The sequence below is a fragment of the Gymnoscopelus braueri genome (genome assembly GCF_963280865.1).
Source record: "Gymnoscopelus braueri genome assembly, chromosome: 2".
Taxonomy (NCBI): domain Eukaryota; kingdom Metazoa; phylum Chordata; class Actinopteri; order Myctophiformes; family Myctophidae; genus Gymnoscopelus; species Gymnoscopelus braueri.
In genome coordinates, this window is record NC_137604.1 from 59,955,964 (window position 1) to 59,982,567 (window position 26,604).

General features: G+C 40.8%; 1 protein-coding gene across 1 annotated transcript in view; it reads right to left on the minus strand.

Annotated features, from left to right (window-relative positions):
* LOC308103797 (E3 ubiquitin-protein ligase pellino homolog 1-like) overlaps positions 1 to 24,303 on the minus strand; it is a 30,826-nt gene extending 6,523 nt beyond the window's left edge. Inside the window, exons 1-4 of the mRNA XM_080453970.1 lie at positions 24,169 to 24,303; positions 7,835 to 8,027; positions 2,058 to 2,187; positions 1,695 to 1,796 (exon numbers count right to left, since the gene is read on the minus strand). Coding sequence (XP_080310096.1) covers positions 1,695 to 1,796; positions 2,058 to 2,187; positions 7,835 to 7,926 — 324 coding nt within the window. The 5' untranslated portion in view covers positions 7,927 to 8,027; positions 24,169 to 24,303. The remainder of the gene's footprint in view (positions 1 to 1,694; positions 1,797 to 2,057; positions 2,188 to 7,834; positions 8,028 to 24,168) is intronic.
* Between the last annotated feature and the right edge of the window lie 2,301 nt (positions 24,304 to 26,604).

Sequence of the window (26,604 nt, forward strand, 5' to 3'; positions counted from 1 at the left end):
CCTCAAACCGATGATCTCCACCACTTCTCTCTGGGACCCCAATCTACAACCCAAACTCCTAATTAATATAAGTGTATAAATGTACTGTTTCGGAGTTACAGACCCATTTGGCTCCATTTGTATTTAACTTTCAGACTTGCAGACCTGTAAGGGTTCCTTTCGTTCCTAAGTAACAGTCATTTTAGCTGGAGACCCGTGGCTGGAATCCCCTCAATGACCTCTAGGGGTTGCAAAACCCCACATTCAGAACCAGTGACCCAGAACAGTGGTTCTCAAACTTTTTTCATGTCAAGGATCCCCAAAATGTATTTGGCTGCCGACCCCCGCCATCTCAAAAATATTTTGTGCCAGGGACGTCCAGAAGCAAAGATGTTGAGTTTTTTGCTAAAACTTTCGCTTAAAAAAAAAGAAAGAAATCAAAGATTTGCAAAATTAATAATAAAAAAAATAGCAGATCTACAAGCTCAATAGCAGTATATATTTGCTATTTTTGAATAGCCAAAGTATAATACATGGTTAAAGTGGTTAAAATGATTGTGATGCTATATTAACACATTTTGCTGGGGACACCCTGGTACCCCCCCCCCCATTGTATTATATAGGAGGACATTGTATTATATACATTGTATTATCCAAGAGTGACTAAGCCCAATTTATACCTCGTCACGACACGGTTATTTTTGTCAAGTGACGAGGGAGCAAGTAGGGTAGTTAGTTAGCACTCAGCACTGAGTGTTTCCTTCAATAATTGATCGGTACCAGTTTCAGAGAGAGATATACCTCCTTCACACAAACCTATAGTCTTGCGTAACTATTCCATAATCTCCAAATGTTATATAGAGTCTCAAACTACACCTCCCGAAATCCGATAACGGAAGCTGTCATATGTTCGTCATTTCCGTTCACGAAAATATATTTAAAAATATCTTTATATTTTATTCTAGAATTTCATTTTTTTTGGGGGGGGGGGCTTTTTTTAATAGATTTACTGTAGCGACAGACAGAGAGAGATGGGGAGAAACATGCAGCAAAGATCGTCGGGAGATGGACTCGAACCCACGATGCGCTGTCAGGCTACTTTGGAGCCAGTTGCGCGGACCGTAGTCTGGAAAATAATTTCCATTTCTGATAAACAGCAAGCTATATATGCTTTGATTATTTTGATTTATATTATGACAAATTAGCGCAGCAGTAAAGACGAAACGGAAGTGGGGAGGAGGAGGCGTCACATACTGTACGCTTTATCCTCTGATCATTTTCAGAGTTTACGTTGCTCCAAACTTGCATTTACCAAGCACCTTTATGTTAACAATCAATCAATCGAATGTGTTCTACCTTGGATAAGTGGAAGAGGCGTTTAAAATAGAAGAAGGAAGTGCTGCCTGGTTTCAGTCACAGTGGGTGCTTTTCAGTGAAACAGGTAGGTATATACATAGAAGCAAAAGAAAATGAAGTTCTGCTTGTGCTGAGGCAGACTGTAGGCAGAAAGGTACTGAGGCACTCCGTCTGCGGGTGAAAAATAATACATTTATTGAGCAAGGCAACAGAGGATGGTCAGTACCTTTCTCCCTACAGTCTGCCTCACCACAAGCATCAACGTTGTATACTTATTTTTCATCATGGTTGGGAATCGCTGGTCTACAGTAGTGCAAAACATAATGTACTGTACTCTATGCATTATGGATGGTACAGACCTGAAACATGTCCGTGTTGACGTCATGAGTGTATTCCACCACGACCGTCTGGACTCGGGACAGAGTGTAGGAGATGCTGTGCTGGTCTTTGTTGCTTATAGCCTGTATGGATCACAGAGACGTTCACTGTTAGAAACCACATGCTATTTTCTAAATGACACATTTGGTTCTTAACCACATTGCCAGGTACGTCCTTGAGGGTCTCTGAACCCTTATGTGTCTGTAACTCTGAGAGTGTGACAAATGGAACCAAATTTGGTTAAATCTTTGAACACTCAGATTTCAATGAACACTGAGGACTGTACCTTAGCTGCAGCCCATAGAACAGCCCATATGTATGGTACTGGTTGTATTGTACTGTACCTTAGCTGCCTGTGGAGAACAGCCCATATGGACGGTACTGGGTTTCACACCGTTGGCCTTGGGTCTGCGGCACAGAGCGAAGCGGCTTTTCCGCCGCCCCTTGTCCCCGTTGGGCAGGGAGCCATTGTACCTGTAGAAGAAGAGAAGATGAAACAGTGAGTGAATGGTGGGAGAACTTTGTGGTTAATAAAGCAACAAGCTTGTGACAAGTTCCATCGGTTCGGATCTTTGGAATGGCACGTTCGTGTGGACAGTGCCGTAATATGGAGCTTTATTTTTATTTTTTATCAGAATGCTTAGCATAAACGAGTTTATGCTTAGCATAAAACGAGTTTAAGCATACCATTATTTGTTATATGAAGTATAAGCCACGAAAGCCTTGCTCATACAAAATACAGTTTCTTCAATGAACTTGCATTTTTCTTTTTCTGTGCCTGACTGTAGTCAAAGCTTTGATAGAAGCAACAGACCAACTGTCAACTGTCAACCAGCAGCATGACTGGAGTCAGTTCACTTTCAGTTTTATTCTATTAAAAACTTCTAATCTATTTGAAGCCAACAACTGCCAAATTAGGAATCTCGATAGCTTCATTATGGGACAGTTATTCTTTTATTGTATTTATTGAATTGAAATCCTCGACTAAATTAGATTAGTCACAAAGGCCAATCAGTAGCTGAAGGTCATGTAAACGTTCCAGTAAACCAAAGAAAAGACCAATGCTTTCAGTGGGAAATGCTAACATCCTGTGTTTCTTTAAACACTTTCAACCTGGCCTCCCTATTTTGGGGCATGTCATTATAGGGGAGATTGTTCCAAAGATTTCCAAGGAAAAAAAAAAAATATATATATATATTTTGTGTTCACCACATGGCCTGTTAGGTGGATACTTAAAGCTGCACTATATAACTTTCCTCTTCTGCCCTGTATTTGAACCCGGTTTCCTGCACAAGTGCTGACATTTTTACCGTTGAGCTAATAGAGTCAGCCTGCTTGACCATCAGGTAAAACTTTGTGTCAGATCATGTAAGACGCTGAACCCCCATGAATTGCTCCCGATGAGCAGGTTGGTGCCTTGCATGGGTTCCTCCGCCATCGGTGTGTGAATGTGTGTGTGAATGTGTGTGTGTGAATGTGTGTGTGTGAATGGGTGTGTGAATGTGTGTGTGTGAATGTGTGTGTGTGTGAATGGGTGAATGTACTGTAATGCACAATCTATGTAAAGCGCTTTGGATAAAAGCGCTATATAAATGCACCATTTATGTGTGAGGCATGACCTTTGACATGATCTAAATGTCTCAATAGAAGGGCAGGGAGACAAAATACAACCACCCCAATAGTATAAGTTATATTGTATTAACCCATTAAGACCTGGAACGCATCTGTGTCACTTTTTGATTTGAGCTAAAAAGCATTATTTTACACTTTGGCTATTCAAGAATAGCAGATATACAAGCTCATAGCGTGGCACCGAGTGCCGCGCTACGAGCTTGTAGATCTGCTATTTTAGTAAAATCGTGAAAATGAGTGCAAATCTTTGAATATATATTGTTTAAAGCGAACATTTTTAACTCAAATCGCTATGTTAACTCATTTCACTGGGGACCCCCTGGTACCCCCCAAGGACCACTGGTGGTCCCCGTACCACTGGTTGAGAACCACTGTCCTATGTGACAATTAAAATCAGGCCACACTTCACTTAAAGCAACCTTTTGTTTTCACCAACCAGATGGCTCTTCAAAATGAAAGATTACCACCACTGTAATTGTCAGTTAGTGGAGACATCCCAGACGCTTTAATTCTAGTTCCCGACACAATTGAAAAGTATAAAAGAAACATTTAAAACCACAACAGCCGCAATTTCCTGACAGCTTTTTATGACGGTTCAGCAACACAACCGTTTCGCTTTTTCCACTCAGGAAGTCAGCTGCATTCCTCCTCAGTGCAGTCTCCATGTGGTCCATGGATGGTATTCGTGCATATGACTGGATCTAGGTTGAATTATGCAGTGATGTAAAGTAACTAAGTACATTTACGTACTGTAAGTTAAGTACTGTACTTAGTTATTTTGGGGTACTTTTACTTTACTGGAGTATTTCCAATTGTCTATACTTTTACTTCTACTCCACTACATCTCAGAGGCAAATATTGTACTTTTACTCCACTACAATTATTTGACAACTTTAGTTACTAGTTACTGTATATATAAATTATTACATTATAAAACATACATTAACCACTTTAGCCCTATTTTAATACCTAGGCTATTTGAAAATAGCTGATCTGTGAGCTTGTAGATCTGCTATTTTCAAACATTTTAAGACTTTTACTTTTGGTACTTTAAGTACATTTTAATACCAACACTTTTGTACTTTTACTCAAGTAAATTTTGAATTCCGGACTTTTACTTGTAACAGAGTACTTCTACATTGCAGTATTGATGCTTTTACTTAAGTAAAACATTTGAGTACTTTTTCAACCACTGGAATTATGCTGCACTAAAACAAAACCCACTGTCTCAAAAAGACACACAGTGCTAAAATGCAGGTGTTTGTTTAAGCTCGTTCAACATTCAGCTGCCAAGTATAACCACAATATCTGCAGAGAGAGCAACCAGGTGCTCAATGGAGATAGAAGTTGAGTTAAAAACGTAGCTTCTAGGATCAACGGGAACCAAAACTTGAAAAAGAGGAAAAGATAACAGAGGAGAGGGCGTAAAATCAAGGTACTTTAATAATTTTAAAAGACACATGTTTCGACCATAATCATCAGGGCAAGTATGCTATAGAGACACACGACCGGAAGCGGAAGGCCTACAAATTCACGCCCACTTTTGACACAGCGCCGCTACTCGAGGTCCGTTAGAACGATGAACTGCAGCTCTCAATGCAATCTCTATGAGAGGCATTGTAAAATACCGTAATTTCACTGGTTAACTACTGAAGCTGTAGCGATTTTTTTTGTGTCCCATTTGTTTAATTTATCCTTTTTAATGTCCCATATCTGTCATCTCGATATACTACCCACAATATACTTATACTCCATCAGTATGTCAAAACCGCTAGCATGATCGGAGATCTAGAGTTTAAGTGGTTGCATGGTATATACGTCACGGACGCGTCCCTTGAGGTTTTCAATACCCAGAAAACTGGCGAAAGTGGCCGTTTTCAAGATGTTTTGGAACAGAAGGTCCAATCTGCTCGGTTCAAAGCTTGTTGGATGCGTGACTTTGAGGACATTAAGCATGCAATGACACATTTTTGGGTTATTTGTTTTTTTTAGGGGAGGCGAGATCTTAGTTGGGCAGGCGACCGCCTGTCCTGCCTCTACAGTGGGTACGCCACTGGTCGGCGCGCGTAAAGACAGTGATTTCACTGAAATGCAAACACTTGTCTGTCTGCCGTCTCGCCTCTGCTGTGTTAGCATTATGGGTAACTCGTTAAAGTGGCAAATTAAATGTGAAACACATCAACTATTAAGAAAACAAGAAGATATGTTGACAAAGACACTCCATACATTTGGAAACATATTTTTATTTAAATCAATATCGTCTCCAGTTAATGTAGGAATATTTTAAAAGTAGGCTAATTCTCATATCCTCTCATAGAGATTGCATTGGCAGCTGCAGTTCATCGTTCTAACGGACCTCGAGTAGCGGCGCTATCTCAAAAGTGGGCGTGAATTTGTAGGCCTTCCGCTTCCGGCCGTGTGTCTCTATACTTGCCCATTCAGACCGGGAACGCATCATTTTAAGATTTCTTTGGATATTAAAAAATAGCAGATATACAAGCTCATAGTGCGGCACCGAGTACCGCACTATGAGCTTGTAGATCTGCTATTTTTCGAAAAAATCATATAAAATATTTGAATAAGCAAAGATTTTAGTTACAAATGTTCGCTTTAGAAATATATATATTCAAAGATTTGCACACATTTTCCACGATTTTTCTAAAAATAGCAGATCCAAAGAAATCTTAAAATGACACAGATATGTTCCCAGTCTTACTGGGTTAAAATAAAACTATTAAAGTACAGTGATTTTTTGCCCTCTCCTTTTTTTTGAGTGCTCATATTTTCCCCTTTTATAACCACAATATGTTGAGCTTGCACTGAACTTGGTAAAAGTGCAGTGGTGGAAAAAGTACTGAAATGTTTTACTTAAGTAAAAGTATCAATACTGCAATATAGAAATACTCTGTTACAAGTAAAAGTCTGGAATTAAAAATGTACTTGAGTAAAAGTACAAAAGTATTGGCATCAAAATGTACTTAAAGTACCAAAAGTAAAAGTACTAAAATATTTGAAAATAGCAGATCCACTAGCTCACAACGCGTCGCGATGCGACGCGTTGTGAGCTTGTAGATCAGCTATTTTCAAATAGCCTAGGTATAAAATAGGGCTAAAGTGGATATTGTATGTTTTATAATGTAATCATTTATATCTTCAAAGTAACTAGTAACTAAAGTTTTTTTGTAGTGGAGTAAAAGTACAATATTTGCCTCTGAGATGCAGTGGAGTAGAAGTAAAAGTATTGGAAATTGGAAATACTCAAGTAAAGTACAAATACCTCAAAATTGTACTTAAGTACTGTACTTAAGTAAATGTACTTAGTTACTTTCCACCACTGTAAAAGTGCATTTTCCTATGCTACCCTTGGCTCTTGATATGGTCTTCAACACACTCTGGAGATTACGGTTCTTCCATCTCTGGTGGTGTTTAGGACTATGATTTCTAGCCATTGTGTCTCAAGTTGTAACTGTTTTCAATTGAATTTCGTCGTTTTGTGATTGATGGTTTATTTGCATTTTATTAGCATTTTATTATTCTTTGATCCACATTTCTTTTTGCTTGTTTTAACACATCGAGTGCCAAAAACGGTCCGGACCGTTTTTGAGAATCCTAACGAGAAGTGCCGAAAATGGTCCGGACCGTTTTTGACCCAAGTTGGGCCCACGTGGGGCGCTCTAACAAAACTTTGGGATCATCCAAGGAGTTTCTGAGAAGGAGAGGCCGGATGTGGATCCATGTCAAAAATCCTTCCGGTCGGCCTTTCCAATGTTAGCTCCTTGACTAAAAGCTTAATATCTCCATTTCTTTTTAACGTGGTGGAAGCGAGCCGTTTTCGATCGGCGATCACTCTGCAATGGAGGATCGCGTTAGACATATTATTGTTCCAGGCGTTAGTCGGGACCCTCCGCTGTCTCGCACGCACGCTTTGTTTACATGCACTTCTGCGTCGGGGCTTCTACAGCACGAAACGTATCAACGTCAGTGGATGGAAGAATAGCAGGCACTGAACGTTTACATTTTTAATAAACCTCTGGCACCCAATGTGTTAATACCTGTATCTCGACGACATTGGAATAAATAAATGTTAATCTATGGATTAGTCACCGACTTGAACTCATGGATTTTTTTTTGTTTTTGTCTCATTCTTAAGACAATAATTTGATGACCAGCAGCGCTTCCGGTAGGAGACACAAATAGTTTCCTTTGTGTCTCCTACCGGAACCGCTACCTACCGGTCCACTGGTCATCAATTGGCCACACAATTGGCTCGTGTTCGGGGGAGGGTGATATTTGATATATTCATCAGGGAGTGTTGGCCGGGAAGAGTATAGGACGAAGGCCCTATGTCCTCCCGGTGGGGGCTCCTCACTGGCAGGTGTGTCAATAGGATACGACAGCAGTGACAACACACACATGTGTGTGGTGAGGAATTAATTGGCATAACAAAAGACTGAATTGGGGAGAAACAAGATGAACGTGTCATACGTACCCCAGGACAATGAGCTCCCCATATTTGACTGGGCCTTTGGTGGAGGCCGGTGAGGAGGAGATGTTTTCCTGGTCAGGAGGAGGAGAGAACATTGGTGCTTCCTTCTCCTTCAGAGGGAGAGCCAAACACTCCTCTGTCACCTTCTTCTTCAGAGTCTATTCATTGTTGTTGTGTCGTCTACGCTCCACTTAACCTGCAGACATCACAAGAAACACATGAGGTTTCATTCCAAAATGAGACATCCTCCCTTTAACCACTTAAAAAGTGTGACAAAACAGAGAAAATAGCCACTCTACAAACATCCGGACGTGTTGTGAGCGTGTACATCAGCTATTTATTTTGCTACTTTTCAAACCGTGTGGACATTTTGAAATGTATCAAATGTGGTTGTTAACACATCAGGTGCCAGCATTTTTTCATAACAACTTACGTTGGGTGCCAGCATTCTCCCCATTGACTGCGCTTTGCTGTTTAAAGCTCTAGACTCCACGAGGAGCAAATCCATGTAAAAAAAAACATCCATTCATGTTGCGCGATGACCCTGGCTACAGCCTGGAACGATAACATTTCACTCGCGAGTTACAATGGGGGGGGATCGCGCATCGCGCATGACCGGTTTTCCCCACCGGAAACAGATTCGGAGATATAGGTGTTTTAAAGAAGGAAATAGACAGGAAGTGGATGGCAGCCATGTTTTTTTTTCCGGTGATCTATCTGGCCTATCCTTCTCAAGATCACAATGGGTACTCCCAGAGCTGCTCTAGCCCCGCCCGTGTGGAGAAAAACGAAAAAAACAAAAAGACATATTTCACGGTCTGGACCGTGTTCGGCACCGGACCGCTACTCTGCGCAAACACGGTTCAGACCGTGTTTGGCACCCGATGTGTTAAAAGTGACACTATTCTTCCAAGTGTCACTTTTATTAAAGTCTGGTGTACTGTAGGTTGAGGTAAAAACTGCTGATTAGCTCTGGTCCATAGCATTAGAAGGAGTTCTCCTTAACGCTATGGACTTTCGAGCCTTTGCACACGCACCACAGGCTGCACAGCCTCTCGTCTTTAGTAAAATAAAATAAAATACACTTTCGCTATACTCACCAAAACAAAGACGGTTTTATGGAGTTGAAAGCCTACTTAGTGGGAACACTCTGAGCCCCCCACCTCACGTCTAAAACACACTTTTTGTCCAAAAAAGAAAATATTTCACCGGAAGGAAAAATCTGGTCAATAGAAAAGTTCCATTAACCAGATCTGTAGGGGGCGCAGTGGAGCAACCAAAAACATGTTTTCCTTCCGGTGAAATATTTGGTGGTGGGGGGCTCAGAGTGTTCCCACTAGGCTTTCAACATCTTTTGTCTTTGTTTTGTTGGGTAGCGAAAGCTATTCATTTCATTTACGCCACAAACATAGAACCATTGGAATGAAATATCAAAAATCAAGGGTTGGAAGCAGACTAAACAAACAAGCCAAACAATGTTTCAACATGGAGTCAGACAGGCTTATCTGTGGGTTTTTGGAGCAGACTAAACAAACAAGTCAATATGTAAGCGGTAGACTAAACACAAATGAATGAGCACTACGGAGAACCTTGGTCAACAACACAGTGGCCTGCTGATTAAGAGGGAATGTCCAATAACTGAAAGGTCACAGATGTAAACAAACAGGTCTCTTGTCAATATCTATATGTGCTGTCAGTGGTGTAAAGTAACTAGGTACATTTACTTACAATTCTTTTTTGTTGGTATTTTTACTTTACTGGAGTATTTCCAGTTTTCGTTACTTTTACTTCTACTCCACTACATCTCAGAGGCAAATATTATACATTTACTCCACTTTTTTTTTGGAAAACTTTAGTTAATAGTTACTTAGTTACAATAGATTTTGATTATTATTACAAAACATACATGACCTGCTTCAGCCTTATACATACATTTCAGCCATTTGAAAATAGCCAATCTACAAGCTCACTATTGTGAGCTTGTAGATCTGCTATTTTCTAAAGATTTGTATACATGTTATACATTTGAAAACCTGTGAAATGGAACATTCTGCATAATGAGTGCAGAATGAGTGCAGCCAAGGTGGATGCACCGTGGGGCATTCAAACCCCTACTCTCCACGATAGTGGGCCCGGAACTTTACCCCTGCTGCACCACCCTGACACCCCCCCAAATCAGCATTTCCTTCTCTTCTCTCTTCTGCTCTCACTCTATCTGCATGTCTTCTCACGGAATACTACAAAATGATGGGGCGCAACATTTTTGAAATATAATTTCACCCACACCTGTAAACCTGTGATACGAGTGGAAACTGGGATTGTAACTAGCAAACCACCCATGACTCACAAGCTAGATGTTCTCACCGTTGGCCTCTCGCCACCAAGGCAGAGCAACTGTTCCCCTGTACAAAGCACCATTAGATGGGTAAATAAATAATAGCAGGCTGAGGCAGTGTGGCTGTGTGGTTACTGAGCACCAACCAGGTCAACGTGCTCCATGGGCCAAATAGCAAGTGTTAGCCTATCTATACTGACCAATATCACAACTTGGCCCCTTTCGACAGCTCTCTGAAATTTCAGAGTGGGGAAAAATTAAATGTATTATTTTCTTGTTATAAAATGAATACATATAGCTCCTCAAATGCAGAATAATTAATAAGCATTAGTGCTATTGAGATATAGTGCAGAGTTCAAGCAGCAGCAAGGTATAGTATCTATCTTTTTTAAGACAAAAATTCATATTATTGTGGATATATTCTGAAGGAATATATTTTGAAGGAATATATTTTGAAGGATAGCAACTTACACATCAACAAGACTTTTCATAAAAAGATTGCTCTATTTTGCACAATGAACTTAGGTCATGTTTTATGGATATATAGGCTACAGGGCAATTCAAACGTGACAAGTGCTCATCAAATGACAGCTAGGGCCTGTGAGAGACAGAAAACACAAGCCTGTATTTGTGGGTCAAATATCTCCCTGTATTCAGCCAGGCAGCACAGAACAATCCTATAATTATTGGCTCTGAGTGACAAAGGCTTCTCACAAAAAAAACTCCTCCTGGCATCAAATCAAAGGAGACGATAATAAACACTCCTTCAAAGAATGGTTTATTCTTACTTCTCCAAACAGGTTTTACAGAGAACAGCAGGAGTAAAGGTCTCCTTCACACAGTGCGTTTTACATTCAAACCATTTATGTGATGTTGTATTTGAATGAGCGGGTAGGTAGGGGCTCCATGTGGAGCCTGGCTGATACAAGCTCACAAAGTATTGCAAAGCGACGCATTGTGAGCTTGTAGATTGTCAATTTAACCCATTAAGACCTGAAGCCGATTCTACATGTCTCCTAAATCCCTACAGTATTCTCAAAATATTTTGTTGTCCCAGAAGCAAAGATTTGAGTTGAAAATGTTCACTTTTAAAATATATATATTCAAAGATTTGCACACATTTTCACGTTTAAAAAAAAATAGCAGATCTACAAGCTCATAGCGCGGCACTCGGTGCCGCGCTATGAGCTTGTAGATCTGCTATTTTTTCTGCAAGTTTTTCGCCTATAATGTTGTGACCTACCGTGTTAATGTCATGACCAAAATAGGTGACAGTGGTTAAAAAAATCAGCTACAAATGGATACAAATCAGCGCACTTTTTCGGCTGCATAATTGCAGACACTGATGTCATCGAAAAAGTTAAATAATGGCGGATATATCTGTCTGGCTCTATAGTTCCATGTCTATGGAGTGCAGGACTATTGGGCAGGGACCTTTTGACCCCTGACCCGCTGGACTATCACTCTGCTCTCTCATTATTTTTGTGACATCATGTGACAAAGACCCCACTGGATGTGAAGCCATGTTTCTGTGACATCATCGCGTGACAACAAAGACCCCACCACAGTCACACTGGATGTATAACCCATGTTTCTGTGACTACATGACATGCATCTTAGCCTGTGGGTGGGTTAAAGACATGTGATTAATAGACCCCCCCCCCACCCCCACCCACACACACACACACACACAAGTCACACGTATACTGTTTATTTCACTAGGCCATGAATAAAGCCAGTTAACATGAGGGGGACAGAGGACCAATTCACTCCTCTGTAACTGGATAATAGCGGAGCTTTGCAGCCCAGCGACAGAAGACCCCCCCCCACCTCCCTCCAACCAAGACAAGGAGGATGACTTTTAAAGTGACTTCACTCCTCTGTAACAAGGACACTTTTGTGTTGCTGGCTGTGGCCCCCCCTTTTCCTCTCATGACAGAAGACGTTAACAGGCCCTGTGCACAAGTCTGACCGCAGGGTAGAATCATGGCGACCGCACGACGGGACGGAGGGCGCAGGATGGCCGATTCAGCCAATCACAGGGGAGGGAACAACATGTGAGCTCAGCTGGGCCTCAGGGTTGAAAAGAGAAGCTGTGTTCAGCACCTTAGTTTAAGTGACAATGAACATGGAGCTAAAAGCCCATAAGGCCTGCTGCACTATGTAACTTTCCTCTTCTACCCCGGATTTGAACCCGGTTTCCTAGTCCTAATTTTTTTTGCCATTGAGCTAATAGAGCCTAGCCTGCTTGCTCAGGGGATAAATTGAATCTTGACCTTCAGGTCAAAATTCATGTCAGATCCTGTGTCTAGGTGAGACATGATCGTTTGACACGATCTAAATGTCTCAATAGAAGAGCAGTCAGTGAGATCATGATGTGAAGTGTTGTGAGCCGGTAGATCGGCTATTTTTGCCTATAGTTCTCCTAAGAATATGCTAGGGTTCAAGTGGTTAAAGTAAAAATATATCCTATGACGCGATGATTTGGCATCCCCCATGTAGTAACTCTGAGGATCCCCTAGGGGTCTCGGACCCCCTGTTGAAGACCCCTGCCTTATAGAGCCCTGTTGTTAGCAGGGGGCCTAAAAACATCATGTCTCCCTGTTTCTACAATGCTCAACTCAACTATTTTGTACTTTTACAGTCTCAAAGGGTTTTTACAGACCCACTGCACCCACACACAGTAAACAAAGGAAACAAACCACATCCCCTCATGGGGGGAGGGGGGGGGGGGGTTCCACGAAAGCATTTCTTGTCCCCAGCTGAAAAGGCAAGGTGCTCTCGTCCGTCCAAAACGGCCAGAGCTCGAGGTAGAAAGTAAGGAACCTCAAAAGTGTAGAGGGATCACAAAAGTGTGTGTGTGTGTGTGTGTGTGTGTGTGTGTGTGTGTGTGTGTGTGTGTGTGTGTGTGTGTGTGTGTGTGTGTGTGTGTGTGTGTGTGTGTGCAATATGTGCTTTGTGGGAAAAAAAATTATGGAAAAAACTAAAGAAGTCAAATGTTAAATGTCCATGCTGGTAAAGTGACAGTACACAATACTAGCACTGTATAAGTAAATAATAAACAATGAAATCCTATATGAAGATAACCTCTGTACAGAAGTCACCAGGCATAAATCCTGTACAGCCCTTTAGTGGACTTAAAAAGCATTAGCCTAGTGATTCTGTACAAAAGCCTTCATTGGAATTTACTAAGCTAATCAGATAATATTGCCTATATCCTATATCGCTCCTACTATACTGTATATAATCCTATATTGCTTAATAGCCTTACAGAAACATACAGGGGTATCCTTGGGTATGACTTAAAGCACAGTAGTACTTTAAGTTAAAGGGATAGTTCACCCCCAAAATGACTTTTTTTCTAGCGATTAGTCACCCCATGGAGACTTGAATTCATGGATATTTTTTAGTTTTTGTCGCATTCCTAAGCCAATAATTTGATGACCGGCAACGGTTCCAGTAGGCAGGGTTGCCAGATCGGAATGACAGTTTCCAGCCCAAGCAGCCCTTAAAACCAGCCCATTGCAATAAAAACCAGCCCACATGCACTCTCATGCACGCGCGCGCAGCGCGCGTGCATGAGAGTGCATGAGAGTGCATGTGTGCGCGCTGCGCGCGATTTTTTGGGCTTGTTTTGGGCTTGTTGGGCTTGTTTTGGGCTTGTTTTGGGCTTGTTTTGGGCTGTTTTTAACTTTAAAACAAGCCCAAATTTGATGTGCACACCCAAGGCTATTTATCCCAGCCCAATGAGTTTTAAAATAGCCCAATTGGGCGGAAAACCGCCCAATCTGGCAACACTGCCAGTAGGAGACACAGAGAGTCTCCTTTGTATCTCCTACCGGAACCACTGCCTACCGGTCCGCTGGTCATCAAATTGTTGCCTTAGGAATGCGACAAAAACAAAAAATTATCCATGAATTCAAGTCTCCATGGGGTGACTAATCGATAGAAGAAATTGTTATTTTTTGGGTGAACCATCCCTTTAATAACTTTAGTCTACATATAGGCCGTACTGTAGAAGTGAAGTATGAATGTAAACAAAGAAGCCATGGTTGTTTACATGGGAAAACTCTTTGATCGGTTCTTCTGAAAGTATTACTCAATTGACAATTCCAAAAGGCAGGACCTGTACAACCTAGAGGTCAAAGATTTTTTGCCATTAATCAAATGAGAGGGTTGTTTAGCTGTAAAGAGTCAGCTTCACATCACAAGCAGTCTCTAAAATAAGATTACAAGGGTCAAAGACTGCTGCTTAACACAGGCCCTCAATACCAGCCATTCATAAGTTCACACAGGCTGCCCCTTCTAGGCTAATAGGCTTACAGTATGCCTGCGGCTCTGGGGGCCAAACTCTATTTGCTCGCAAATTAGTTAGAACTAGACCAAACCCGGTGAAGTGCGCAGGTGAAAGTAGTTGCAAACGTGGGGTTATTGCACGTCCTGTCGCGCGTCCCCCCCGCGGGTCCCGTCGCAACGCTCAGGTCCTGGACCTGGTGAGACGAAGGAGGAGCCCGGCCAGGAGGCCATCCACAGAGCCTATAGTCCCTCCACGTGCCAGAGCCTCCCCCGGCCCCGGCAGAGTAGTTCCGGAGAAGCGGACTGAGGGGCCCTGTCTTTCCCTAAGAGGACTGACCGTGGGTAGCTACTGGGACGTAAGTCGGGGCTTGATCAACCCCGGCTGGGTCACCTGGGCGAGGGTGTATAGAGTGCCGCGCTATACACCCTCGCCCTCGCCTTGTAGATCTGCTATTTTTTGAAAAATCGTGAAAATCTGTGAAAATCTTTGAATATACATTACACTCTTTAAAGAGAACATTTGTAACTCAAATCTTTGCTTCTGGGGGGTCCCTGGAACTAAATATTTTGATATGGGGGTCGGCGGTCAAATACATATCATTTTGGGGGTCCTTGACATGAAAAAGTTCGAGAACCACTGATATAGAAACATACGTTTTTCAGAAACCTGTTTGGATTTAGGAGACATTTGTAGATGCATTCCCGGATTTATTCAGGCTGATTCAATGCTCATCAGCAGCGTCCCTGTTCTGACAGATGGAAAACGCTACAATATTTAAAACGTGTGAATTATTCATCCACATACTAAACAATCACCTTGGGAGGAAGCTTCTGCACTGTTTTTTATTCATTCTTTCCTTCAGTCAATCAGCTACTTTTCCTGGAAAAGTAAAACCCTCACGAGCTGTGAGGTTTAATTAAAACACGTGGCATCAGCAGCACCACGGAATGAGACTCAAAGTTGTTTAAACACTTAAGCATTAATTCAGACTTAAGGTCCTTACACACCGGGGCGATTTTTTCGTGCGAATAATACGCTTTTTTTAAAAACCTTATAAAGTCAATGCAAGCGTACATGGCGCGAAAAAGCGGAAAAGCGAAGCGAAAAAGCGTCTTTTAATTATTCGGAACGAGTCCGAATTTTGCGTATATTCGCCACATTCGCCGGTGTGTAAGGACCTTTAGTCTCACGGTGCTGTCGCGTGGCGAATATATCCCATCTACAAGCTCACAACGCATTGCATCTAGATCAGCTATAGAAAACAATTGGAAATATAATGGCATGCCCAAAATAGGGACGCCAGATTCTACAAATGTCTTCTAAATCAAAACATTTTCTCTGAAAACCTATATGTTGTTATATATCGTTGCTGTTGGGCAGAATATTTCATCATCTCCATATTTTAACTTTTTGTGTTTTTTTTCTCGTAAATTAATGCCCTACTTGATCATACTACAGCCAGTGGAACCAGCCATGTTCTGGTCAGTGTTGATTTTGACAGCAAATTTTGATTTAGTTTTAGTCATAGTCTTTTGAATAAAATTCCATTTAGTTTTAGTCATATTTTAGTCATCTGAAATGTTTTAGTTTTTGTCTAGTTTTAGTTGACTAAATATCATAAGATTATAGTCGACTAAATCTACAGTTGATTTTGATTTAGTCGACTGAAATGTATTTTGGCGGTGCCTTGATGGCGTGGTAATGGCTGATTCTACACTTGGTTGCATGCTGAAAATAGCCAATCTACAAGCTCACAACGGGTCGCAGCGCGTTGTCTATTTTCAGAGCGCAACACCCCGAGCACAACCAAACATAAAATGACTTGTCTTTTAGTTCTACTGGATCTCTTCTCCACTAGTCCCTCACTAACATTTTAGTCTAGTTTTAATTTTTTGACTAAATTGTCAATATATTTAGTCTTAGTTTTAGTCATCGTAGCTTAGTTTTTATTTAGTTTTCGTCAGTGAATAAAGGTAGTCGACGGACATTTTTCGTCATAGTTTTAGTTGACGAAATCAACACTGGTTCTGGTCACAGGCCCACCTCTCTGTAGATTAAGGATACCACAGAATCCAGCCCGACAAAGTAAAGCGAGGAGGAGGGACCATGGTTGTGTTTTTTTTTACAGTATAGCTCTGAACAGGAAACATTAACACTAGCCTCCCTGACCCGAGTTCACCCCGACGTCAGACAGAGATAGAAGAGTCACTCTATGGACCTGTCTGAGCCATCCAGACACCTTTAAAGCTGCACTCTGTAACTTTCACGTTCTACCCCCGCATTCGAACCTGTGTCTCCTCCTCTGCAAGTGACTGAAATGTTGTTTACCACTGAGCAGTGGTGTAAAGTAACTAAGTACATTTACTGAAGTACTGTCCTTAAGCACAATTTTGAGGTGATTCTACTTTACTGGAGTATTTCCAATTTCCAGTACTTTTACTTCTACTCCACTACATCTCAGAAGCAAATATTGTACTTTTACTCCACTGCAATGATGTGAAAGCTTTAGTTACTAGTTACTTTGTAGATTTTGATTATTATTACGAAACGTGCATTAACCACTTCAGCCCTATGTATAGGCCTACTTTAGCTATTTGAAAATAGCCGATCTACAAGCTCACAACACGTCGCTTTGACGTGTTGTGAGCTTGTAGATCGGCTATTTTCAAAAGATTTTCATTCGTTTTGAAAACTTGAAACTGGATATTTTCCATATTGAGTACTTTTACTTTTGGTGTATATGTATATTTTGATGCCGATACTTTTGTACTTTTACTCAAGTACATTTTGAATACGGAACTTCTACTTGTAACAGAGTATTCCTACATTGCAGTATTGATACTGTTACTTAAAGGCTGCACTCTGTAACTTTCATGTTCTACCCCCGCATTCGAACCTGTGTCTCCTCCTCTGCAAGTGACTGAAATGTTTGCCACTGAACTAGTAGAGCCTGCCCGCTTTCCTCAGGGGAGAAACTCAAACAGACTTGTTTTGATAATAACCCTTTTTAACAGCAGTGTTGTTGGTGTGATGTGGCCCCTCCCACAGGAAGAACTTTAAGTGGACAGATTGAGTGACTGCCACATCAGATCTCCTGACAGATGCCGAGTCATCAAGGCCAGCGTTGCCAGATTGTGCGAGAGAAATAAGCAAACCCAGGTCTAGGAAAACAAGCCCACATGACATGATGAGCACTTTAATCCTATACTGTATATACACGTTGGCTATTTGAAAATAGCCGATCTACAAGCTCACAGGTCGCATTGTGAGCTTGTAGATCAGATTTTTTTTTAATCTTGGGGGAAAAAGTGAAAAATTTGGAATATTTTGGAACATTTTAACAACACAAATCTTTGTGTGGGGGTCTCACAAAATATTTTCAGATGGGAGGGGGGGGGGGACAAATACATATTAGGCGGTCCTTGACATGAAAATGTTTGAGAACCAGTGGTTTAAACAACATAAGGAAGCAAGCACAAATAAGCAACAACTACACTTTAGAAACCAGCCCAAAAAAAACAAACAAAACCTGCAACTACCAATATTTACAAGCAACTTTAACACAGAAAAAACAAGCCCAAAGTCACTTATAATAAGCGGACATGGCAACACTGGTCAAGGCCGTCTTCAGGGCAAGCAGTTTGGGTTTCATCCACTCAACTTACAGTGATCTGCTACACTCACAGGACGGCTCTCATGGTTTGTATGTACATCAATGGAACCTTTATCTTCAGCGTTAGAGCCCTTTAACACGGATCACAACTGTCCTTTTATAGTCTTCATAAAGCAGTGATGAATTATTAATCATACTCCAAAAAAGCTCCCTTATTAGCCAAGAACATTGTTGAATACAAATTGCTGTTGTTTATTCTGCTCTGACATTATTATGTATTTCAAAAGGTCGTATTCCAAAATATGTAGATTATTCTAGCGGCTAGCATAGGCTTTGTGGGGGAACTTCTTCAATGTCATTCAATGTTTGCTAAGAGATGGAACTTCCACTCAAAAAGTGTTAACATTTTGTCAACTAAGGGATAGTTCACCCCCAAAATGACTTTTTTTTCCTATCGATTAGTCACCCCATGGAGACTTGAATTCATGGATATTTTTTAGTTTTTGTCGCATTCCTAAACCAATAATTTGATGACCAGCAGTGGTTCCAGTAGGAGACACAGAGAGTCTCCTTTGTGTCTCCTAACGTAACCACTGCCTACCGGTCCACTGGTCATCAAATTATTGTCTTAGGAATGCGACAAAAACGAAAAAATATCCATGAATTCAAGTCTCCATGGGGTGACTAATCGATAGGAAAAAAAATATTTATTTGGGTGAACTATCCCTTTAATGAATGTTCTCAATAAAAAAATGTCATTTGTAAGGCACATTTTGACTGAATGACTGAATTTGCTGCATGTACTTGTCAGTAGATATAGAGCTAAAGTATGCGGTATGGACAACATCAAACATCACAATATTTTGGACCAAATATCTCAACATCGAGATTGTGGAGATAATTACGGAGTTACAGAGTTTTAATATTGCCTTTATTCTGTTTCTTCTGTTTCTGCCAGAAATAAATCTCACAATATTTCGTCAAAAGGTGGCGCTATAGCACTCAATTGAAAATGCCAACTTTGAACAGGTACAACTCATGCCCTGTTTGACCTACAGCCATAAAACTTTGATACACACATGCGTCTACTCATGATGAACAACTTTCACACTCTGACTTTTGACCTCTGACCTTTAGATCTCCCACCATTTTGAATGATATGAAAAACAGTTAAAACCTATGTCCTCCTGGGATTTTTGAGTAATCTGCACGAAACGTTTTACACATGAACTTTGGACCTATGCCGACAAAGATTTGGGAGCGGATTTTTTCTAAGTGAAAAAATGAAGCTTTAATGAGCCAATGAATATTGCAGTTTTATGACAATTATTCATCTGCCCCTAACACATACATACAGACTCACATTTCTTTGAAACTTTGCAGAAATGTAGAGGGTCATTCCAAATATCACTGAAACCAATCTTACTCCAATTGGTCAAACGGGGGCGCTATAGCATTTCTTTTTAAATGCAAACTTTAAACAGGCAAAAGTCATGCCTCGTTTGGCCGACAGCCATTAAACCTGCTTACACATGTGCCTTGACTCATGAGGAACACATCTATCACGTTGACCAGTAAGCACCACCCTTAGATTGTCCGCAATCTTGAGCAGTTTGAAAAACACTTAATCCCAGGATTTTTCAGCTATTTGCGTGAAACTGTATGATCTCCTTTTTCACGGGATCTTGTCTGTTGGTCCAATGGCTTCTCGCTTAAGCGTGTGCCTTACGACCTCAAGGTCGTAAGGCACGTGCAATTGTTAAAGATAACCTGAAATGCTTATTTGAGAGTATGTTTTTTCAATGTACATACTTCATTCTGAAAATAGCCGATCTACAATCTCAAAGCTTTTCAGATAGCAACGTGTTTCTGAGCTTGTAGATCGGCTGCTTTCACTAGTTTCGGTTGCGAGGAGACATACAATTTCTCTATTGGTAAATGGTTTGTGAACGAGTGATCTTAGTGTTAGTGAAACAGGGGCTTGGTTCATGACAGAAGGCAGGCGTTTATGATCTTCAACAGACAACATCAGCCTGGACAAAGTTATAGCACTATAAGTAGTGTTGCAGCCTATCAGTCCGAAGGTTGAGAGTTCGATTCTTGTTAATGGCAATAGGTTGAGATGTCCAATCAATCCATTCTGTTTCCATCTCTCCATCTCAATGATCTCATCAATCTATTCCGTTTCCATGTCTCTCTCTCTCTCTCTCTCTCTCTTCAATCTATTCCGTTTCCATGTCTTTCTCTCTCTCTCTTCAATCTTGATTTTTTTTTACACAGACGTAAAGGGTGTTCAATAGCGTTGATTTATGAAAAAATATATATATATGAAAATGGAGTTAGCTGGTTCGTCCTGGACACCGACGATATACTGTATGTTGGTTTGTTTACTGTTGAGTGAGAAAACAAAGTTTATGTCGCACATTAAGCTAATCATCTGGGGACCTCCCCCCCAAAAATAATAATAATTTCGGGACCCCACAGTTTGGGAACCACTGTATACACTCTCCAGAGTTAAAATAATACTTTTTGAGTTATATATCTCAAGATCTCTGCTCACAAAACAAATAGTATCCTTTTTCAGGATACAATGATTTGTAATATTGAGCAGCTGTGATTTTTTCAGATGTCAAGTTTTTCCAAAATAAACAAATTATTTTTCCATTTTGGAACTTATAATAACTTTTTCAATCCCCATTTTCAAGCGTGGCTTTTCAACTCGACAACACTGTTAGTTTGTGTGCCTTCTGTTAAAGCTGAAACGCCGTAATTTAATACTCCTCACCCATATGGCTACTGAACTGCACTCTGAAAGCTTTACTCAGTTTTTTTCAGCCCTTGTTGGAACCTCGGTGACCCTGCAATTGTTTTGAGTCGCCAATCAAGCCTCGAAATGAAATGCACACCACCCATCCTTAGGGGCTTTTCCCTCTAAACAAACGCAGCCTGCTGCTGCTCGCCTCGCTCGCACTTCAGCGGTGGAAGATAAACAGTGTTGTGTTTTTTTTTTTAAGAGTGTGAATGTGATGAACGGGAGAGAGAGAGAGAGAGAGAGAGAGAGAGAGAGAGAGAGAGAGAGAGAGAGAGACAAAAAGCTATTTCAGGGATGGATTTTTTTTTTGGCCGAGAAATATGATGCCGTTATATTTATATACACACACATCTCCCAGATGCTGTGTGAACGCTGTTAACTTGTAAATGGTGTTATGGTAGGGCAGGCTATGCCACCCTGATGTGTACTGTGTGTGAGATGTTGTCTAGTCTAGAGGAAGAGCTTTGAAACGTTACAGTTTTTTTTTTGTGGTGCAATAACCCATTAAGACCGGGAACGCATGTCATTTTTAGATTTCTTTGGCTATTCAAAAATAGCAGATATGCAAGCTTGTAGATCTGCTTTTTTAATTTTTTATCGTGAAACTTTGTGCAAATCTTAGAATATATATTTTAAAGTGGAAATGTTTAACTCAAATCTTTGCTTCTGGGGATTCTACACATTTTTTAACTGTTCTTTTTTTTTTAAAACATATGTTGCTATAATCAGTGGTTCTCAAACCTTTTCATGTCAAGGACCACCCAAAATGATATGTATTTGACCCCCATCTCAAAATATTATGTTCCAGGGACCCCCCAGAAGCAAAGATTGGAGTTACAAATGTTTGCTTTAAAAATAGATATATATTCAAAGATTTGCACACATTTTCACGATTTTTCCCAAAATAGCAGATCTACATGCTCGTAGCGTGGCACTCGGTGCCGCACTATGAGCTTGTATATCTGCTATTTTTGAATATCCAAAGAAATGTAAAATGACACAGATGCTTTCCCGGATTGAATGGGATAAAGCATCTGTCGCATTGGAGCCCTCAGTGTGCTATCGTTTATTTATTTGTCCTTGATTACTGTTGGTCGCTCAGCACCTGACCAAATTGGGGTTGGGGATGTGTTCCTTTTTTCATGTTGTCTAGTCTACTCCGAACATGTACATCAAGCGGTTCTCATACTTTTCAGGCAGTGACCCCCCAAAATATCATATTTTTGAACTGGTGACCTCCCCACCCTGACAAGCACTTGGAGTTGTAGGAGTTGAGGCGTTACATTTTTGTTTGACTCTGTCCCACGGACAAATATTGGCTCACAACGACTCATGTTCATTGGACCACAATGGAAACAAGTCCCCAGGACTTTTTTGTGTTATCCTTTTTTTAGCCTTAATGTCTGACCGTACCTCGTGCTGTTTACATCAATCCAAAAATGTTATGTAGATCAACTATTTTCACAATATTCGCCTCCTTCTTAGGCCATATTTGACAATTTGGCCAATGTTTGACTGTTTTTTTAATAGTATAGTTTGTTGATTACTTTTGACTTTCATTTCCGAGGTATTAAAAAGGTCTTAAATGGTCACTTAAGAGACTTACTGTATACTGTATGTTGGTTTGTTCACTGTTGAGCGAGAAAACAATGTTGCACATTAAGCAAATCATCTGGGGACCCCCTTCCCCCCCAAATCATTTGGGGGACCCCCACATGTGCTACAAACCAAGGACAATAAATATAGAAGATGTGCAGCTGAGCCACAACAAGGTCAGATGTCAGTCCAAGCCAGACTAGTCTGTGCGGTTGTGATGTCAAAGAAAGTTTAAGGTTATTAAAAGATCACACACACAAAAGCAGATCACAAACAATGAATTAAAGTCTAGGCCGGGGGTCTTCAACAGGGGGTCCGAGACCCCTAGGGGGGGTCCTCAGAGTTACTACAGGGGGGAGCCACCAAATCGTTGCGTGATGGGGAACATTAGCCGAAAATAGCAGATCTACAAGCTCACAACGCCTCACGCTGCGAGGCGTTGTGAGCTTTGTAGATCGGCTATTTTCGAAGAGTTGGTGTGTAGAGGGAAAAAAGAGCAGACCAAGTACAGAGCCAACGGTCAAGTTCACTAAATATTGAGGGTTTTAAAAGGTTAACTATCTGAAAATAAACATCAGCATGAATCCAACTATCTATGAAATCTATGAAAAAGTTGAATCTGCAACATATATAAGGGTCTCTGTCTGAATGACCTGGACACAGTTGGACAAAATGGGCCAAATTTGGAGAGAGGGAACAAAAGAGAGACTCGGAGGCCAGATGCTCCAGTGAGATGATGCATGCAAATCAGTTGATGTGGACAGAACAATAGCCCCCCCCCCCCACCCCCCAGGCCCAGCTGGGGCTTATTGCTGCTATAGGGACTTTGAACCCCCAGCAAACCAAACCGGCCGGTCCTGTGGTGGAAGAAGTACTCAGATATTTTTACTTAAGTAAAAGTAGCAATACCACAATGTAAAAATACTCTGTTACAATAAAAGGCCTGTAAAAATGTTACTTGAGTAAAAAGTACAAAAGTACTGGCATCAAAATATACTTAATGTACCAAAAGCAAAAAAATCAATTATAAAAAACAGATCTACAAGCTCACAACACGCTTGTAGATAGGCTATTTTCGAATAGCCTACGTATAAAATAGGGCTAAAGTGGCTAATGTATGTTTAATAATAATGTTTTATAATAATTTATATCTACAAAGTAAGTAACTAAAGTATTTACAGTACAATATTTGCCTCTGAGATGTATAGTGGAGTAGAAGTAAAACTAGAATTTGAAACACTCCAGCAAAGTAAAAATACCAAGTACAGTACTTGAGTAAATGTACTCAGTTACTTTACACCATGTCACACAACAAGAGAGAGACCAGTCTATTGTGTGAGGCAGCTATAATAGGACACTCTGGCGACAACGTTTAGTTGGTGCTCCAGACACACAATAATAACAGAAGTAAAGCTTACAGTGAAGATAAAGTCTACATGGTTTTACTTACATTAAATACCTAGTGAAATAAATACAAGTTGACTAATAGAAGCCTTTATGTATCAATAGGATAAGGAGTTAAGGACAAGTTGACAGAGCAGTGAGGATACAATGTTGCCATTCATTCACTACATTGTAACACAGGGGGTAGATTATAGCCTATATCCTAATATATATATAATGATATAAAACACGTAAAGAAAGCAGTTGTCTTAAATGACAAAAGGAAGAGAAGTCTTCTTACCTACAGCTGTGTGAACACATCGTTCCTCCAGACAGACAGTAGTAGAATAATATGATCCAACAGAGAGAAGAAACAGCTTCTGAAAAGTAAGTGTTTTATAGTAAATTATTATGACTGATCTGTTCAGTCAAGAAGTCCTCTATGTATGAACTGCTAGCTCTCTGCACGCGCGCGTGTGTCTCTCTCTCTCTCTCTCTCTGTCACTCTCTCTGTCGCTCTTTCTCTCTCTCTCTCTCTCTGTCACTCTCTCTCTCTGTCGCTCTTTCTCTCTCTCTCTCTCTCTCTCTCTCTCTCTCTCTCTCTCTCTCTCTCTCTCTCTCTCTCTCTCTCTCTGTGTGTGTCTCTTTCTCTGTCTCTCTGCGCGCGCGTGTGTGTGTGTGTGTGTGTGTGTGTGTGTGTGTGTGTGTGTGTGTGTGTGTGTGTGTGTGTGTGTGTCTCTCTCTCTCTCTCTCTCTCTCTCTCTCTCTCTCTCTCTCTCTCTCTCTCTCTCTCTCTCTCTCTCTCTCTCTCTCTCTCTCTCTCTCTCTCTCTCTCGAAATGTGACACTTCAGGCGGATTCTGGTCGTTGTAGTCAGGAAAGGATATGTAGTTTTCAATGCATTTCATACTTTTATGCCCATCCATCATCATGCCATAATCCAAAAGTATATGAGTCCCATGATTACATGGTGGTGTATCCAAAATGTAAGTGAGAACACAGACATCAGCATTTTGATGAAGTAAGTTTCATGTGATTTAGACGTGTTTAACATTATGTTTTGACTGAGGCTGGCATCAGACTTCCAATAACAATCATCAATATCTCAATAATGGAAAAAATATATCATGGGATGGATGGTATGTGGTTCAACCAGTGGTCCGGGGACCACCAGTGGTCTTTGAGGGGGTTCCAGGTGGTCCCCAGCTAAAAGATGGATAGTTAGGGAACCAAATGGACCCTTGTAGATCTCTAGCCCTAGAATGTCTGTGATCTTACATACATTTCAAGTATTCCAAATACACAGTCATAGATCTCTCTCGGTCCCCCACTGTGTAGTGCCCATCTGCGCGGCCATAACAGTGCTCTAAACTCCGTCTGTACTCACCCAATAATTAATTCCTAAGACGTGTACACAATTGGCAGGTGATGATTCATTACCCCGCAGCAATCACAAGCACCTGTCAATTGTGTGTCCCAAACATTTGTGCGTCCTAAAGGAAGTTACGTATATTCAGTGCTGCAATCATTCCTGGCCCCTCGCGTCGTACAGAAACACGTCCGTGTGCAGCTCGTGAAAAAGTGGAGATATTTGACTAAACACACGTTTTCTGGCAGAACTTTCACATGGATATGAAACTAGAGGACAAAATATGACTACACGTCTTAGGAATTAATTATTGGGTGAGTACAGACGGAGTTTAGAGCACTGTTATGGCCGCGCAGATGGGCACTACACAGTGGGGGACCGAGAGAGATCTATGACTGTGTATTTGGAATACTTGAAATGTATGTAAGATCACAGACATTCTAGGGCTAGTAGATCTCTAACTGATGAGATTGTAAAATGAAATATGGCCCCTTATGGGTCCATATTTGGTTTCATTTTACACCCTCAACAGTTAAATTATTGTTAAACATCTGCATTACTTAATTAAGAAGTTTATACAATTAGATCATATAGAAGAATTGTACATTTGATCAATGTTTGCCTGTTATCTCTCTACCACATCAATACAGCATTGATGGAATTGTGGTAAAAAATATACTAAGTTTTGGGTCTGAGAGGCTAAATGTCATCAAATGGTGGTCCGTGGCTCTAATGCCAACTAAATAATGGTCCTTGATATGAAAGAAGTTGAAAACCACTGCTTTATGGCAGTGGTTCTCAAAATGGGGTCCAGCGGGACCCGCAGACCCCAGGGACCCCCATTATATTTGTGGTGTTACCCCTGGGGGGGTCACTCCCTGGCACATCTTTTTAAATGGGGGTCTGCGGGTCTCGCTTGACATGAAAATATTTGCGAACCACTCTGCTTTATCTTTTCTATGCACAGATATAGTCACACATTTCTACTGAGTAACAGTGCTGAGTTTTTTCACAAATATCATATCCAAGGCTTCATGGGGTGTGTAACTGATAGAAAATAAGTCATTTTTTGGATGAACTATTCCTTTAAGATGTTATATTTATGCAATGATTTACGACACCATATAATTGAGAATGTTTATTTGTTTTTAGTTTTACATTTTGGTTGTATTTTACGTTTTTAACTGTTTTCTTATACTTATACTTCATACTTCAGTCATGTAAAATGTTTTCATTCATGTAATGTAATTTATTTCTGTGTGGACCCCAGGAAGAGTAGCTGCTGCTAAGGTAGTAGCTAATGGGGATCCAAATACACAATAAACAGACCTCACATGGAGAATAAGGGTTCCAAATCCACTGCGGTCCA